A 17,828-nucleotide genomic window follows, 5' to 3' on the forward strand; every position below is an offset into this window, starting at 1 on the left:
TCTCATTTATCTCGACCAAAAAGGTATATAACCCCTTAAAAGTAAAATGTTATTTTAATCTGCATGCACTTTGACTTTTGAAACTTGTTTGTGTTATATAGTGTTCGTTTCATTTCTGTTTAGTGTTGTAAGTGCAAAACTTTGACACGACCATCACAGATTTTGCTCAAAGTTGGGGGAATTATTCATCTACTGTCTTTTTGGAAAAATCCCAATTTTGGTATCGATTGGAATACCCCCCGCTCTCTAGAACCCCCCTCTTTATTGGAAAATCACGCAATTTTTTTCAAAAATCTCGTTTTCCTTTTTCTTACAATTCATAGACGTAAGATGTCCGGATAATACTGACAGATGATTTTAGAATAAAATAAACCAAGGATTCCAGAGAAAATATAAGTTTTGACAGGAAGTGTAGCCAGATGAATTATTTTTGTATTTAAAAACTAAATTTACATTTTTCGGCAAATGCAGCTATTTTTATTTGAAATTTGATAATTTTATTATATTCCATGGAAAATTTCACATAAGAAACAACTATCATCTCGAGGTAATATGAGCCAATCTCGAGATATAATATTTTTACGAAAAAAGTTGTAAACTTCGTAATTATTTTGTTTCATAATTTATAGATGTAAAACACCCGAAAAATAGTGATAGTTGAATTTTGAAGAAAATGAACCAAGGAATCCAGACAAAAAATTATTTTTTGTGACCGGAAGTGTTGTCAGATAGATTAGTTTTGTATTTTAAAATTAAATTTGTCGGCCAATGCAGCTAATTTCATTTTAAATTTGATGGTTTCATCGTATTTTTCGGAAAATTTTACGTAAGAAGCACTTACCACCCAGTGGTAATATGAGCCAATCTTAAGATATAACATTTTTACGAAAAATTGATTACGAAACTCAGTACTATTTTCGTAAAAATGCTATATCTTGAGATTGGCTTATATTACCTCGGGATGATAGTTGTTTTTTATGTGAAATTTTCAACACGATGAAATTATCAAATTTAAAATCAAAATGGCTGCATTTGCCGAAATATGTAAATTTAGTTTTCAGATACAAAAATAATTTATCTGGCAACACTTCTGGTCAAAACATATATTTTTTCTGGATTCCTTGGTTCATTTTCTTCAAAAATCATCTATCAGTATTTTTCGGATATCTTACTTCTATGAATTGTAAGAAAAAGAAAAAAGAGATTTTGAACAAAAAATGCATGACTTTCCAATAAACATGGGGGCCCACAGAGCGGAGGGTATTCCAATCGACACCAAATTTGGGATTTTTCCAAAGTGACGGTAGATGAATAATTCTCCCAATTTTGAGCAAAATCTGTGATGGTCTTGTCCAAGTTTATGTTTTTTCGTGGTCACTTCGTATGGAATGACCCATATTCATTTCAAGTACAGTCAGATTTTTTTTTACGCTGGGGATACGTACCCCGTAAAAAAAACGCGTAAAAAAACCGCGTTAATTCGAAAATCCGCGTAAAAAAACCGCGATAATTCAAAAATCCGCGTAAAAAAACGCGTTAATTCAAAAATCCGCGTGAAAAAAACACGTTTTTTAAAAAATCCGCGTAAAGTAGACCAGCAAGAAGGGCTTTAGAAAAAATCCGAGACACTCTAGAACCAGTATTTAATACAGTATTTAATTGTCCTCTTTGACGGTCATTCCGGATCTTTCGGTGAGCGGAGAGTATTTTTTGGACTAAGTCTTTTACTAGATAAACACTTAATCGTTTCTGGTTCCAAGCCCACGATAATTCGGAAATTCGTGAATTTTTTTTAATTAGCGCGGTATCGCGTAAAAAAAAGGCGTTAATTAAAAAATCCGCGTAAAAAAAACCGCGTTAATTCAAAAATCCGCGTAAAAAAACCGCGTTAATTCAAAAATCCGCTTAAAAAACCTCGTAAAAAAAACCGCGTATAAAAAAACCGCGTAAAAAAACCTGACTGTAATGCAATAAACAACCTTATGTAGTTTTACGTCAACCTTGCGGTCGTGGCTTTGCATACAACCCTTGTGATTTTTGTACATGACGTATAATTATTTTATATTATTTTTTTTATGGAAAAGAGCTATAAACGAACTGTGCAACGAAATCATACTATAAAACATATTTTTACATATTCAGATATTAAGCTTTTTTTTCTTAAAAACATTAATTAAGCCTTTGAATCTGGCCATGCACAATGTTTTATTTTGCAGATTTCGTGCTCAAAATTAATAGCGTCCTCAAATTTGATTTAAGTGATATACTTTATTTGGAGAAGTTTCTTTGCATGTTATTGCGCTTTATTCAGAATGTACGATTTCGTGATTAATTCTACTAGAAGTGATATGAAAAACTTATTTTTTCAGGACAGTGGGATAGACACCCAGTGTCTTCGAGAAAGTTGTGGCAAATATTTCTTCTAGCAACTTTGTCGAAGGTATCGAACTTCTATTGCTTATGTTAAAAAAATTATATAAAAAGTTTACTCAAATCATAATTTTTAATATAAGAGCAATTCTCGCTGAAACCGTCCCACTGGTGACATGAGGTCTTTCAAAAAGAATATTTTTATGTCTAAATGATTGAAAGTAGCGAAAAAATGAGAAAATCACACTTCATATTGATGGTCCCCTCGGGCACAAATCGGTTAAACGGTTTTTCCAAAAATTGATTTTTTAGCAATTCTTGACCTTTTTATTGATTTATTTCTCTTGAATTTGTCATTGAACCCCCTGTAACCAACACATCGTTTGCAAGAGAAATGATAGAGCTTTCATTTGAAGTAGGGGGGTCTGTGTGATGTCCACGGTCCATACAAAATTTTGAGAATTTATATGAGAAGTTGCGGGGAGTGGAAGGGGGGGGAGGGGGTAGCAAAATCTTTGAAGCCCCTAATATACACTACAGACAGACACACACCACAGGCTCAGTATATTGCGTTGATTTAATATTGGACGCGCGTCATGCGTTGAGTTGTTTGAAGCAAGATTTTGAAAAGTGACCAGAATGACAAGATATCCTCAATGCTCACCTAATATTTTGAATGTATCTTAAAGCATTTTTTCTCAGCTTTCCAATGGTGATGTCAAATTTAAAATCAGTGGTTGCGAACTTGCTCAAAAACACGTTTTTCTGATAAAATCTAAGATGGCGGCGAGATCCAAGATGGCGGCCAACTTTTTTCAACTTCAAATGAAAGCTCTATCATTCTTCTTGCAAACGATGTGTTGGTTGCAGGGGGTTCAATGACAAATTCAAGAGAAATAAATCAATAAAAAGGTCAAGAATTGCTAAAAAATCAATTTTTGGAAAAACCGTTTAACCGATTTGTGCCCAAGGGGACCATCAATATGAACTAACCAAAGTGGTTTTCTCATTTTTTCGCTACTTTCAATTATTTAGACATAAAAATATTCTTTTTGAAAGACCTCATGTCACTAGTGGGACGGTTTCAGCGAGAATTGCTCATAACTTTTCCTGAATTTTCTATATATTCTATATATTTGTCTTCTACAAAATTATTAGCCAAACAGAAATGCATATTTTTGCTGAACGATGGATCTGGCTATAGTTGAAGATACAAAATTTATTCAACCATTAACGGGTTTTCAAGTGTAAGTTCAACATTAATTTACTCATTCGTACGCAAAAATACGCAGATAACTATTTAATATTCTGAAAATACGTTTATTCTACTTTAAGAATAATATAAAATCATTTCGATTAATTTAATCAATAAATCCTTTGGTATGAAAGTTCGTACTTCTTCAAATAACTTTGTTATTTCTAAATATAGCGTTTTACATAAAAATCGCACAATTTTGTAGAAGGTAATAAAAATATAGTAAATCGTGGAAAAGATTTATAAAAATATATGAGTTTCTAGTCACAGTTTCACACATGGCGTCATATAAAGTTAATCAATCATCAATTTTTCGAGTTTAATTTTCGCTGTCTTCTTCTCTGTCTAATTCAAATTGAATAAGAAGTATTTTGGCCAGCCTCCGTTACCATTGGATCTGAAGAAACGGTGTTCCTTTAATTCCTCCCGCGACTTAACTGAGAAAATATTGCAAAATTATCAACGGTTTATTCGTATTTCCATTGCAACAGCCACTCATAAGAATTCTAGAAGCATTATAAGATAATTTGAAAGACAACAAAGTTGACACTTTAGGTGACGGCATGTGTTAAACTATGACTAAAAATTCATATTTTTCTTCATAACTCTTTCCCATGATCCCTTCAGTTTTATGACCTTCAACAAAATTGTGCAATTTTTATGGGTTTATGTTTTTGCTGAAGATTGTAAAACGCTATATTTAGAAGTAACAAAGTTATTCGATAAAGTACGAATTTTCATGCAAAATATTTTTTTCATTGAAAAAATCGAAAAGACTCTATTAGACAAATGAATTTATATTCTTTTTTAAGTACAATAGACGTGCTTTCAGAATATTGAATAGTTATCTCCGTATTTTTGCGTACGAATGAGTAATTTAAAGTTAAACAAACCCTTAAAAAACCGTTAACGTCGAATAACTTTTTATTTTGAACTGTTGCTAGATCCAATGTCCAGCAAAAATATGTATTTCTGTTTGGCTAACAATTTTGTAGAAGACATAAAATAAGTAGAAAAGTCAGGAAAAAAGTTGTATTAAAAATTATGATTAAAAGTGAACTTTGTAAATAAAACTTTTTATATCTTTTTTAACATAAGCGATAGAAATTTGACACCTTCTACAAAGTTGTTAGCAGAAATATATGCCACTACGTTCTCGACGACACTGGGTGTCTATCTCATTGTCCTGAAAAATAAACTCTTCATATCACTTATAGGTGAATTAATCACGAAATCGCCCATTCTGAAAGAAGCGCAATAATAATTATCTAATTTTGAGCATGAAATCAGCAAGTAAAACACTATGCGATGAAAGAGAGTCCCGGAGTTGTATGGAATAACTAGGCACAAAATTTAGATTTTTTCTTACGTTTAGCTGTAATAAAGCACTTTACAAATATTAAAGCATGTACCTATGGGTAAAAAGCTGCGCACACAAAACTTATTCCAAAAATCACGGCTTAATCCACGTCGACCTTCAAGGTGTAAAAAGAAGCAATAATGTTGAGGTAGAATTACCTTGATTGAAGTACTTCGTTTAGTGGACCACTCTTCTGATTTTAATTGGGATTTAGGGTAAATTAACCTATAGTGGACGCGCCAGATTAACGATATTTATGCAAAACTCGAAAGATTTTCAAAAAACTTCCATCGGAAAACATCTTATCAAGCCAATCTACATTACAAAAATTTTTAAATCCCGATTCATGTTGAGAGAAATGGAGTTAATCTGACGGATGGTTCACTATATGGTAATAAAATAAGGGGTCCATTATAGTTTAATTTACCCTAGAAATATTTCTCGTGATTCTGATGCAGATAAGCTGGGTAAGATGTTTTCTGATGGAAGTTTTCTAGAAACACCGCAAGTTTTCGCATACATTGAATTTATCTGGAAGGTGGTCCACTGTGTGTAAATTCACTCCATTTACTCCTACATTCTTCATTTTTTCAACTGTATTCACTAGGATAGAACTGCCTGGGATAGACCACTTTCTTTAGGGAACCTCCCATCAAATTAGGGTAAATCAACCTATAATAGACCTCATTGCTTTATTATCCTATGGTGGAGCATCCGTCAGATTAACCTAATTTCCCTTAACATAAATCGGAATTTAGAAATGTTTGTGAAGCAGATTGGTTGGATAAGATGTTTCCCAATGGAAGCTTTTTGAGAATCCCTCGAATTTTTGCCTAAATTAGTTAATTTTCCGGGTGGTCCACTTTGAGAAAGGGGTCCACTATAGGCTAATTTACCCTAACTTAAACTTAGCAAATCGCTTGCCAATTCTAGAACTTTTTGGCAAACTTGGATATCTTCTGTATTCGGAGGTTCCCTGGATTTGTTTGTATAACTTCCGGGCACGACTGTTTACGACCGTATTCTGACCTTGAAGGATGCGTTCGATTTCCGGTCGAAGGCTCCAACTACGCACTTGTGATCCTTTTCCATAACCGCACTAAATTTTGTGTCCGAATATTGACTTTCGACCGGCAGTCAGACGTTTTTCGAACCGATCTATAATGCCAGAAACCGTGTAGTTCGCAATCTTTTTCGCTGTCAAGATGCGACATTCTAGAAGTACTCGTGCATAACTTTTTCGCGAACACGCTGTTCTTTCGGTGACTTTTTACTGACTATTTCGCATCATTTTCATCTGTACTTGGAGCTGCTAATTTTTTTCATCTCTTTCCGGAAATAATCTGTATCTAATTTTGTACCATTGAACCATAGTTTTTTGTTTTGTAAATGTTTAGAAAAATAAGTACAACGAAGCTAGCTCACTTGTCCATAAAACTTTTGCATACTTAAAAATTATTCTCGAGCTCGGTAATGTAAATTTATTACCGAGGCATCACGGTTCAACCTCAATTTATATGTTTGTTGTGGCTAGTATTACAAAGATACAAAACCAGTCTCACTCTTCTAGTAGAGAAAAAGAAATATTTTGACTTAAACTTCAAAATCTACTAATCAAAAGTACACCAGCAATGATAATAGAACTGATCATACCATGCCAGTTGATATACCCAGTGAAAGCCATCGAAAACAATGCTCAGCTAAAACGTCTGCTTGGAAAGTGAATAGTTAGTTTATTGTTTGATGAAAAACTTCATAGAGGATAGTTCTCTATCTATCGTCCTTGCCGTGCTGTCCCCCAGGCTGCCAACCACAAAAAAGAAACATCTCTCATCGTTTACTGAATGCTATGCAACTGAGCAATTTGTGTGAGAGTCCAATGAAGCTGTAAAGGCATGCAGCAAGTGTTATGAAGGTGCAAAATATGAAGCAAATTTTCATCTTCATAACTATTTTCACAGCATGTTGGTGCGCTATCCGTTTCTCGGAACATGTGAGCGGTACGCTGCGACCGGACGAATACCTCGACCGTCAGCCGCCCACTCAGTTTCGTTCGCCGGAATGGACGTGGGTCGGGGGTCTAAATTTCATATTCTTGCTTGGGACCGACGACGTGATAAAAACAAATAATCCCCTCATCAGCTGCAGTCATTTGTTATGAAAGAGATGGTGACTTTTTTTCATCGCAATAGGAAAATGAAACCGAACCGGGCGGCTGAAAAATGCTACGGTAATAATGCTTGATTCAGGCGACAGTTCAATTAGTGCTGACTATTGTTGTCACATGGAACGGAATGTTAGGTCATTTGAACCACCCTAACTTTTTGACAAAACATAAGCATTGTTGTGCGCTGGCCGAGACAGGCAGCAACAGGATAGATTAGCCTTGGTCGGAAGATAGAGCTCAGATTGTGATGCAAAAGTCCAATTTTCGTCATTTTTCGCAATTCCGGAATTGTATGCATCGTTCTGACGTTGCGTTGTACCGAGCTTAGAAGCGTATCGCTTTCATGCATGCAGATCATGTTCGGGTAAAGCAGGGAAATTATTTTTGAGCGTTTGCGAAAGCACAGAGCTCTTGCTTCTGGATGCCACTAAAGAAAGCCAAATCTTTTGTTAAACAAAAAAAATGGATAAAATATTTCCTGCTCGAATGTAGGAACAAAAGCTGCACGTTTGAGCTACCAACGGATGCCTTTAACGAAGCCATTTAAAACCTAGTTTCAAGGAGAATGAATCACGGTTTGATAGTTATTCTGAAAACTGTATTTTGCACAAGAGAATATGTTTTTAGATAACGTATACGCATTAAACTCAACCAACTGTGTGACAAAATATTCAATAGTTGGTCCCAATTCCAATGAATGTGAATAATTAAAAAAAGCCCCACTATCGAGTGGCGATAGTAAATGGCTGCCGACGCTCCGGTCACGCTCGTCCTCGTTTGACTTTTCAACTCCGACCGCGCGTGGGCGCAGAAGAGCGAAGACAGTGAACAGAGCCGATCGGAATTTATTATCACACTCTTCAAGTTTTATGACACTCACCGGATGTTGGGCATTGTCACTAGCGGCGCTATTCGATTGCACAGGATGGAATCAAACCGCCTGACAGGTGGTCGACTCGTACCAACCGAATTCCGCTTATGGTTTTGTTCATGCTGTTCCGGGGGGGGCCTTTTCGATAGATGGAATTTTCTATCGGTTGGATGACTGCTCAGAGTCTGCCTGTGGCGGCAGTCAACTGAAGCGATTGGTTGCGCTTCGGTGAGAGCACGATACCAGGAAAGCCAGGACTATTCGTGACTGCCAGTGAAAGGCATTGAAACACATTAATAATAATTTACGTGCACATCTAGTGTTGATCATAACTTGTTGTTATGAACGGAAGAACCGGTAGCAGACGGCCATGAATGTGCCCGGTTGAAGAATATTCTGAATTAAAAGATGGTGACCGTAGTTTAGCGAGCAGACGGAATACACATGAGACTCATCAATTTTTTGCAATTCAGTGCCTTTTAGTGCCCTTTTTCTCGGAACACGTTTATAGCCGTACAATGTCTGACGACGGCGGAAAATTTATTAAGAAAGATTTATTAATTATGTTTGGCACCTTGTAGAGCAGGGATTTGTTTTCAATGGGAGTCACAATTATTGACATGTATTTATTAGGTGATAAATTATTGTTTGAATTCCAATTGAAATGAGAAGCCAATTTAAACGTACAAATATTTTTAATTTGTTTCATAGTAATACTTTCATATATTGTGTGACGAGCAGCACCCGGAAAAATTAAAAGAACTGTGTGAGTTTGCCTTAATAAATGCAGTGGTGTTTCATGTTTCAATCTCCTTCATTCCGTTATTATTCGTTAACCAGCTTTTTTGACCAGTGTACTTACTTCAATGCACTGGAGAATTGACCGTAGGTTTTCTAATTTCTAGTGACGAGGCAAACAAAGAATTCTTCACTTAAACCGCAAAAAAACATGAGGAGACAGTATATTTTCTTCTTCATGTTCGTTTATAAAGTCACTAAAAGTTTATTGAAATGTATCCTAAAAAATATTTACCACTTCGCAATAATTAAGCGGTTAAAAGGATTCGAATTGTATCAAAACCAAAAATCGCACATAAAAGTGTTTGACTATTTTATTAGTAACCAAAGTGGATAGCCTTTACATCTTACAAAAGAATATAATATAATTTTCACATTAATTTATTAAATGTTGTCGTTCAGTACATGTCTGTTTTCTAAAAATACACTTAATAATTTGGAACCATGTGCCTGACGCCAGTTTTGTCAAAATCTTTAAATTATAATTTTGACGTAGCATTACGTCATTCTAAACTATACTAAAGTACATAAGTAACGCGAAAACGCTCATACATCTGCTCCGAATGCACTAATAATGTGTTGCTGGATAGCAAAATTTTACAAGATTTTCATGATACCACATGGTGAAATTTCGGGAAAAACTTTACACACATTTTTGTGCAGTTCAAATGTTGCGTAATATGTTTATTTTGTACATTTCGACCAGTTAAGCGAATACCGCCTGCATGCTACCAACGCGACTACCCCGCACGGCGGTGACACAAACACAATTTCAGCTAATTTAGCTATAAAAAGGAAAGCGCAAATATAGGAGAACTGTCAGTACCGCAAAATCAGTGAGTGTTGTTATTACGTGCAAGCGCGAAGAATTGTAAGTGTATTAATAAAGTTTAGCCTACCGACAAGTGTTGTAATACTCACCTGTGAACCTCCTCAACGAGCGTACCGGTGAAAAAGCGCGTGAAAAACCCTTACCCCTAAACTTGTGGCCGTGTGAAACGGATAGCGACGCCGGTGAGAAATTTTCTTTTAGTGAAACATAGCTGGTGCCGTGACCAGGATTTCTGATTTCTGGTTACTTTGCACGATCACGATCGCCATCGCTTTTCGACGCGTTATTTTTTCCTGCCGTTTCATTGTCGGGTGCCATCGCCGCTGGTATTCAATTGTTTCTGGTTCGCCATCGAGGAATACATTGCCGCTGGGGCAAATCCGCCATCGTTTTGTGCCGTCACAAAAGAGTTAAATTCATTTTATACAAGGCTCAATTAATTTAAGCAGAAGGTGAGTTTCTGTCCAAAATTCTTCCGTGCATCTCTGGGTACGCTTTAGATTTGCGTGTTTTTTTTTCTATTTTTTCTTCGGTTCGAGTTTTGTGGATTTTTTTGCTGTGCACACGGCTGCCAAACAACAATTCTACGCTATCGTTCGGCCATCGCTCAACCTGCGAGAATTTGGACCAACGTTCCTGTGATTTATTGCGTAGTTTTTGGAAAGGTCTTCCCGTTCGATTGGACGCAAGGTCCATTTGCAGCGTTTCGGCATACAGTGCCATTTTGCTTGGAGATTGCTTTTGTAAAATTGTTCCCGCCCGTCATCAACTGGACGCAAGGTCCATCTATCGTCGCCCGGCCTACAGCGCCATTTTGCTTGCCACACGGAGGCATTGTTGCGATCGCTTGCCTCTTGCCATTGTTGCGGACCTGCTTTGTGTGCGGTTTCCTTGGAGCATTAGATTGGCGTTTCGGTTTAATCTTTGTTGCACTGAGTGTGCTTTTTGTTCCTGCTTTTCTTGATATTTTCAAGGCACTACTTGCCTTGGAAAAGGTGAGTACCTTTCCAAGTTGCTACTGTCTTGTGTTCGGGTCTACCGTGGTTGTTTTTTCGATTATTTTCGCAGTTTAATCATCATCTTCGTTGCTGACTTCATCAACTGAGGCGAAAAATGGCGGACGGCCAGCGAATTAACCTGCTGACGACAAAACGAGCGACGATGATTACAGCGCTGGGTCGGGCTGAGGCATTCATGGTGGGCTACAGTGATCAACGAGACGCTCCGCAGGTACCGCTGAGGCTTGAGTATATAAACAACATCTGGGCTACCCTGAATGAAGTGCAAGCGGAGCTGGAGGCATGCGCAGATACTGATGAAGGTATGGCAGTGCATGAAATAGTCCGCGCTGACTTTGAGTCGCGACTTTTTTCAATAAAAGCATCGTTAATCACTAAATTGCCTCCTCTTCCTGTTAACCCCGCATACCCTCAACCCCCGCATGTTTCTACTGCACTCTCTGGTATAAAACTGCCGACTATTTCGCTTCCGGAGTTCGATGGAGATTATCAGCAATGGTTGACTTTTCACGACACTTTCTTGATACACAACAACGCTGATGTTCCACCCATACAAAAATTTCACTATTTAAGGGCAGCCGTCAAGGGGGAGGCTGCTCAGTTGATTGAGTCTATCGCTATTAGTTCCGCTAATTATGAGTTGGCTTGGCGCACATTAGAGGGCAGGTATTCAAATGATTATCTTCTGAAAAAGCGACATTTGCAGGCTTTGTTCGATATTCCGCTCGTTCAAAAGGAGTCCGCTGCAGCATTGCACGGTTTGGTCGACGAGTTTGAGCGACATACGAAAATTCTACACCAGCTTGGGGAACCAACGGACGAGTGGAGTACCATATTGGAGCATTTATTGTGCACGCGTTTGCACAACGATTCTTTGAGAGCATGGGAGGAGCATGCTTCTACTGTAGAAAATCCAAATTTTCAATGTTTAGTTGACTTTTTGCAGCGGCGTATTCGGGTTCTTGAATCGATATCCGTCAACGATCATGCCCCTGGAAGTCAGACCACTCCGAGTACCAACCAGGCTGCTAATTACAACCGAAGGCAATCCCAATTTCGGCTCTCGTCAAATGCGTCCACCGCTATTTCATCCTACAAGTGTCCAGCGTGCAACGGCAATCATTATATCGCAAGGTGCGCAAAATTCATGCAGCAATCCGTCAGCGAGCGTAAGCAGTTGGTGAGCAGGAAGCGGCTGTGCCACAACTGCCTGAAGGGGAACCATTTGGTCGCTAGTTGTCCGTGTGAGCTTAACTGCAGGAAGTGTAACCAGCATCATCACACTCTTCTGCATTTAGAGCAATCTGGTACCATTCAACGTTCCGGTAATGATTCTGCATCTCGCTCAGCCAATCCCGCTAGCTCGACTACACAATCCGCCTCGACCTCTCTAGGCAATTCCGTAGAGCAAACATCTGTTCCTGCTACGGAGATAGTACCAGCCGTTGAAACCAGCACGCCAGTTCAGCAACCTGCTGAAAACGTTCTTCTTCTAACGGTCGTCGTCAACGTCATTGATGCGTATGGGCATGCGCATCCCGCGCGCGCTTTGTTGGACAGCGCGTCTCAGCCAAACTTGATTTTCAACCGGTTGGTCCGCATTCTTCGTTTGAAGCGGAAGTCCGTTAACATCACCGTTCAAGGGGCTGGACAGATGTCGAAAATGATCCAGGAAGCGTTATTTGCCACTATAACTTCCCGGAAGCAGAACTTTCCTTGCGGCGTAGAGTTCTTGATCATGGACAAGGTAACTGCAGACCTTCCTGCGCAATTCGTATCAACAGCTGAGTGGAATCTACCTACAGATATCTTTCTTGCTGATCCTGCTTTTAATAAAAGTCAGCCGATAGACATGGTAATCGGTGTTAAACATTTTTACAGTTTTTTCCCGTCTTCAGCTCGCATGCAGCTACGTGAAAATTTACCTCTGCTGGTGGATAGCGTGTTCGGCTGGGTTGTAGCTGGGTCGGCTGGCTTAGCATCTTCGACAGCCCAGCAACCTTCGTGCAGCGTAGTGGCCGTGTCGATGATAACGCTAGAGGAAAGCGTCGAGCGCTTTTGGAAGACAGAGGATCTGGCCACCACTGACAACTATTCAGTCGAGGAGCGGCGATGCGAATCTTTCTTTACGTCTACGTTCGCGAGAACCCACGAAGGACGATACATGGTTCGTCTACCTCGCAAGCCAGATTTCGCCATCATGCTAGGAGAGTCTGAGGCAACCGCTCGACGTCGTTTCGAGCTTTTGGAGCGCCGTTTGCAACGAGATCCTGATCTGAAGGCAGAGTACCATAAATTTATGAGGGAATACCTCGATCTCGGACACATGAAGCCGGTCAAACCGAGAAGCAGTGACGACACGGATTGCTACTACCTTCCCCACCATCCCGTTTTCAAGGATTCAAGCACGACGACTAAGGTTCGGGCGTGTTTGATGGATCGGCGAAAACCTCTACTGGCTTCTCTTTGAACGAATCCCTTTGCGTTGGCCCTGTGGTTCAGGATGAGTTGATTGACGCAATTCTACGGTTTCGAACCTACCCAATAGCCCTTGTCGATGACATCGCTAAAATGTATCGGCAAGTATTGGTACATCCCGATGATACTTCTTTGCAGCGCATTCTGTGGCGTTTCTCAGCTGATGATCCCATTCAGATCTACGAGCTTCTGACGGTCACCTACGGGCTTGCTCCTTCCTCGTTCCTCGCCACTCGTACGCTTCAGCAGCTAGCGGATGACGAAGGAGAGCCGTACCCATTCGGCAGTAAAGCGTTGCGTAAGAATTTTTATGTAGACGACTTCATCGGTGGTGCGCAGACGGTCGAAGAAGCCAGCAAGCTTCGTACAGAGCTAAGCGAGTTGTTGGCAAAGGGTGAATTCGATCTGCGAAAATGGACGTCGAACTGGCTCGAAGTGCTAAAAGGATTGCGAGAGGATCGAATAGGCACGCAGTCTACAATAGAATTCGCTCCCCACGAAACCATCAAAGCGTTAGGCATCAATTGGGAGCCGAACGAGGATTTTCTGCGTTTCGATTCCCAGGTACCACCCAGCGATCACATTTTTACGAAACGGTCAATTTTATCTACTCTCGCTGTGAAGATCCACAGGGGATCGTACGGATACAGCTTCTTGCCTCTAAGTCCCGAGTCGCTCCGCTGAAACGGTTAACTATCGCCCGTCTTGAGCTGTGCGCTGCGGTTCTGGCTGCGCATCTGCATCACAGGATAAAGCGTGCGATTGACATCGGTATTTGTTCGTCATATTTTTGGTCCGATTCATCCGTCTCTCTCGAATGGCTTCGATTACCACCGAATCGCTGGCAAACGTTTGTTGGAAATCGCGTTTCAGAGGTTCAGCATTTCACGCATGGCTATCGCTGGAACCATATGGCAGGCACCGAAAACCCGGCCGATCTGGTCTCGCGCGGAATGTCCGTAGAAGAGTTCCTGAACAGTGCGCTGTGGAGTGAGGGTCCCAGCTGGCTAATATTACCGTGTAAAAGCTGGCCTATTTCGAACCCAGATAATGTTTCCGAGGATATTCTCGAAATCCGACAAGTCGTCGCAGCAGTTAATTCGACCTCAACGGTCAACCCGCCCTTTCTTCGATGGTCGTCGTATAGTCGCTTGCTGCATGTTATTGGATATTGCCTTCGCTTTATTTTGAATAACCGTGCCAAGACTAGAACACAGCCTCAAAGCTGTCGGTCGAAAATAATATTTTTTCTGGATTCCTTGGTTCATTTTCTTCAAAACTCACTCATTACTATTTTTCGGGTGTCTTACGGTTATAAACTATAAAATAAATTAATTACGAAATTTACAACTATTTTCGTAAAAATGTTATATCTCGAGATTGGCTCATATTACCTCGGGATGATAGTTGTTTCTTACGTGAAATTTTCCAAGGAACACGATGAAATTATCAAATTTGAAATAAAAATGACTGCATTTGCCGAAAAATGAAAATTTAGATTTCAAATACAAAAACAATCTATCTGACAACACTTTCAGTCAAAATTTATATTTTTTTCGGATTCCATGGTTTATTTTCTTTAAAAATCATCTATCAGTATTTTGCGGACGTCCTACAAGTGTTAGAAAAAGAAAAACGGAATTTTGAACAAAAATTGCCTGACTTTGTCACAAAGAGGGGGGTCCCACAGAGCGGGGGGTATTCCAATCGACACCAAAATTGGGATTTTTTCATAGTGAACCTAGGTGAATAATTCCCCCAGCTTTGAGCCAAATCCGTGATGGTCGTGTCCAAGTTTATTCTGTTCCGTGGTCACTTCGTATGGAATGACCCATATATTAAATCTCTGAAATTGTACTTTTTTTTTGTATAAAAATTTGAAAATGTTAGATAACCATTGATGAGTGTTTGAACACGGAGAATGTCAAATTTGTTTGAATGTCAATTTTTTTTCGCAACTCTGTGCATTAACCAAGTTTCGGAATTATCTCATAATGTTTTTGGAATTAAAATTGTAACTCTATTTTATCTAACAGTGCATTTTAAAATGCTGGGACGTTATAAATAATAATATATATTAAAAGAATGGATCTTTATATAAGCGTCAGAAAACCTTTCTTCTTACTTGCACTACCACGACAATTGTTTAGCGAATTGGGTAAAATTTTCCTATCGTAGCTAAAATCAAACTCAACGAAGCTATCTGAAATTGGAGAGCAGAACGATTCAAGCGGAAATTCCAAGATTGAAAATTGTTTGACATTAAACAAATGAAATTCATGCTAGGTTAGCTTCAGCCCAGCATGTAACTTCATGTAATTCAAGAAATTACGATTATTTCAATAACTTAAAAAAGCATGAACTCAATAACATGCCCTTTGCGTAGTCGTTCTCGTTATCAAGGTTTTGGCGAGTAACAGGAAAATACATTAACTTCTGTTTTGATCTAAATGAAATTTTAGCAAATAAGTGTTGATCATTCATCGGCAGTATTTTTTCCTCGCTAAATAGAAACTGGCTGAAGAAGTTTGAATCGCTGCTGTAAAATCGAATTCACAACCGTATCGGTTTAGGCGTGTTAATATTTTAATGAAGTGTTAACGAATAAACGAGGAATTACTAAATCTTCGATAGACAACCGCTTTAGCTACCCACACACATGCTATAGCAATCCATACAATAATCTTGCAATATTTGCCACCACCCGCTTTCTGATGCTCCAGAAAAACCGTACGCTTTGCCGGTCAATGAACGAATGAGAAATTTAATTCGGTGGCGTGCGCTTTGCTGAGCGACTAATAATTGCCACCACCCGACATTTGCTGCTCCAGAAAGAATCGTCCGCTTTGCCGGTCAAGGAACGAATGAAAAATTCATTACGATGGCGTACGAATGATACCGGCGCAAATTTGAAATGAAAATGATGGAGTGTAACGTTCGAATGCACAGTATTTTATTTTGCTGATTCCGTGCTCTAAATTAATAGCGTCCTCAAATTTGATTTTAGTGATACACTTTTTTTGGAAAAGTTTCTATGCATACGCTTCTTTCAGAAGAGACGATTTAGTGATTAATTGACCTACAAGTGATATGAAAATTTATTTTTTCAGAACAGTGAGAGAGACAGTCAGTGTCTTCGAGAAAGTTGTGAAACATGTTTCTGCTAGCAACTTCGTCGAAGGTGTCGAATTTTTTTTGCTTATGTTGGAAAAAAAATAAAAAGTTTTATATACAAAGTTCGCTCAAACAATAATGTTCAATATACCTATTTTCCTCGATTTTCTACATATTTCATGTCTTCTACCAAATTATTGGCCAAACAGAAACATAAATCGACATATAAAAGTTATTCAACTATTGACGAGTTTTCAAGGGTTAGTTTAACTCTAAATTACTCGTATAATTCGTATTTTTTCGAAAAACATTGTTATTTCTGTGTATAGAGTTTTACAATCTTCAGCAAAAATTTAACCTCCTAGAACTAAAAACACACTAAAAATAAAATCGCACAATTCTGTAGAAGATCATAAAAACATAGAAAATCATGGGAAAGAGTTGTAATGAAATATATGAATTTTTAGTCACAGCTTCACACATGGCGTCATATATCATGTGAAGCACGAAATCGGCAAAAAAAAACTGTGGAATGATACCTTTTATATCAAGGTTTCGTCAGTTATTTGGAAAGAGGGTGGAGCCAAGAAGAGGATGGAATGGCAAGGAAAGTAAAAAAGCATCAGGAGCAGAAAACGACCTCGAGTAAAACAATAACAACAACAACAAATCGTTTACAAAGTCAGATCGGTTGTATCCATTACTGTCGGTCGATGTTACGAATGTGATTTTTCAAACATCTGCAGATGCGGATGCGGGAGCGGATATGTGATTACGGATGCAGATAGAGATGCGAATGTCAATTTTCATGCGGATGTTCCGCATTCGTGGAAAAATTTGAACTTTGAGTAGAATTAAGTTATTCACGATGTCAGCTTTGCAAATTGTTTCTCTTAATATCCAATATTTTCATACAGGCTACTCCATTTGTAAGAAACAGACAAGTAAACATCAGTACTTCCTGTACTTGCAGACATAAAACACACCTCAGTTTGGTCCGCAACATCCTGCCCAGCAACTACTATCCCTTTCTCCTCGTGGTACCAGCCGTGATACGAGTAACTAAGTGAAGATTATGGTAACCCACTCGTCGGTCGTATGCCGACAGGGAAAGGGTAGAGGAAGCTGACCTCATCGGAGGAAAATATGTTCTATCAGAGCTTCTGTTCCTAGGTTAAAAGCGGCTCACAACAGCGTCTGACCTGGAGCTGGTGACTGAATTAAGAAACGTGTCTTCTCGAACGCTATGGCCAAGATGACGGCCCCATATAGAAACTCGTAGCGTGGCCGTAGTAAGAACAATCATGAAAATATAACTCAGAACATTTGGTACGGAAATAAGCAACGAAACTAATTTCGTTGTTGGAGACAGGTTGCTGCTGGAGCATGTGCATGAGAGAGTCCGTGGTGGCAACACCCAGTTCTACCAGAGCGGTGGAGCAATCGACGACTGGAAACGGGTTTTTCTGTGTTGGGCAGAATGCGGCATCACGTAATCAAATAGAAGACGATCAACGAGAGAATGTGTTTGTTGAAGATTAACCCTCTGATACCCAGTGCTGCC

At 39.0% G+C, this 17,828-nt stretch overlaps 2 protein-coding genes across 6 annotated transcripts in view; one reads left to right on the forward strand and one right to left on the reverse strand.

Moving 5' to 3' along the window:
• The window catches only part of LOC129720664 (insulin-like growth factor-binding protein complex acid labile subunit), a 615,650-nt gene that overhangs the window by 288,605 nt on the left and 309,217 nt on the right, over positions 1 to 17,828 (reverse strand). The window lies entirely within an intron of this gene.
• On the forward strand, positions 10,767 to 13,142 carry LOC129720358 (uncharacterized). The gene has a single exon (XM_055671821.1). It carries the CDS (start codon positions 10,767 to 10,769, stop codon positions 13,140 to 13,142), a length of 2,376 nt encoding a protein of 791 aa, XP_055527796.1.

Source organism: Wyeomyia smithii, chromosome 2 (assembly GCF_029784165.1).
Source record: "Wyeomyia smithii strain HCP4-BCI-WySm-NY-G18 chromosome 2, ASM2978416v1, whole genome shotgun sequence".
NCBI classification, from domain to species: domain Eukaryota; kingdom Metazoa; phylum Arthropoda; class Insecta; order Diptera; family Culicidae; genus Wyeomyia; species Wyeomyia smithii.

Excerpts from the sequence above, each read along its gene's own strand:
- LOC129720358 (XM_055671821.1), top strand. The coding sequence starts at position 10,767 with ATGGCGGACGGCCAGCGAATTAACCTGCTGACGACAAAACGAGCGACG.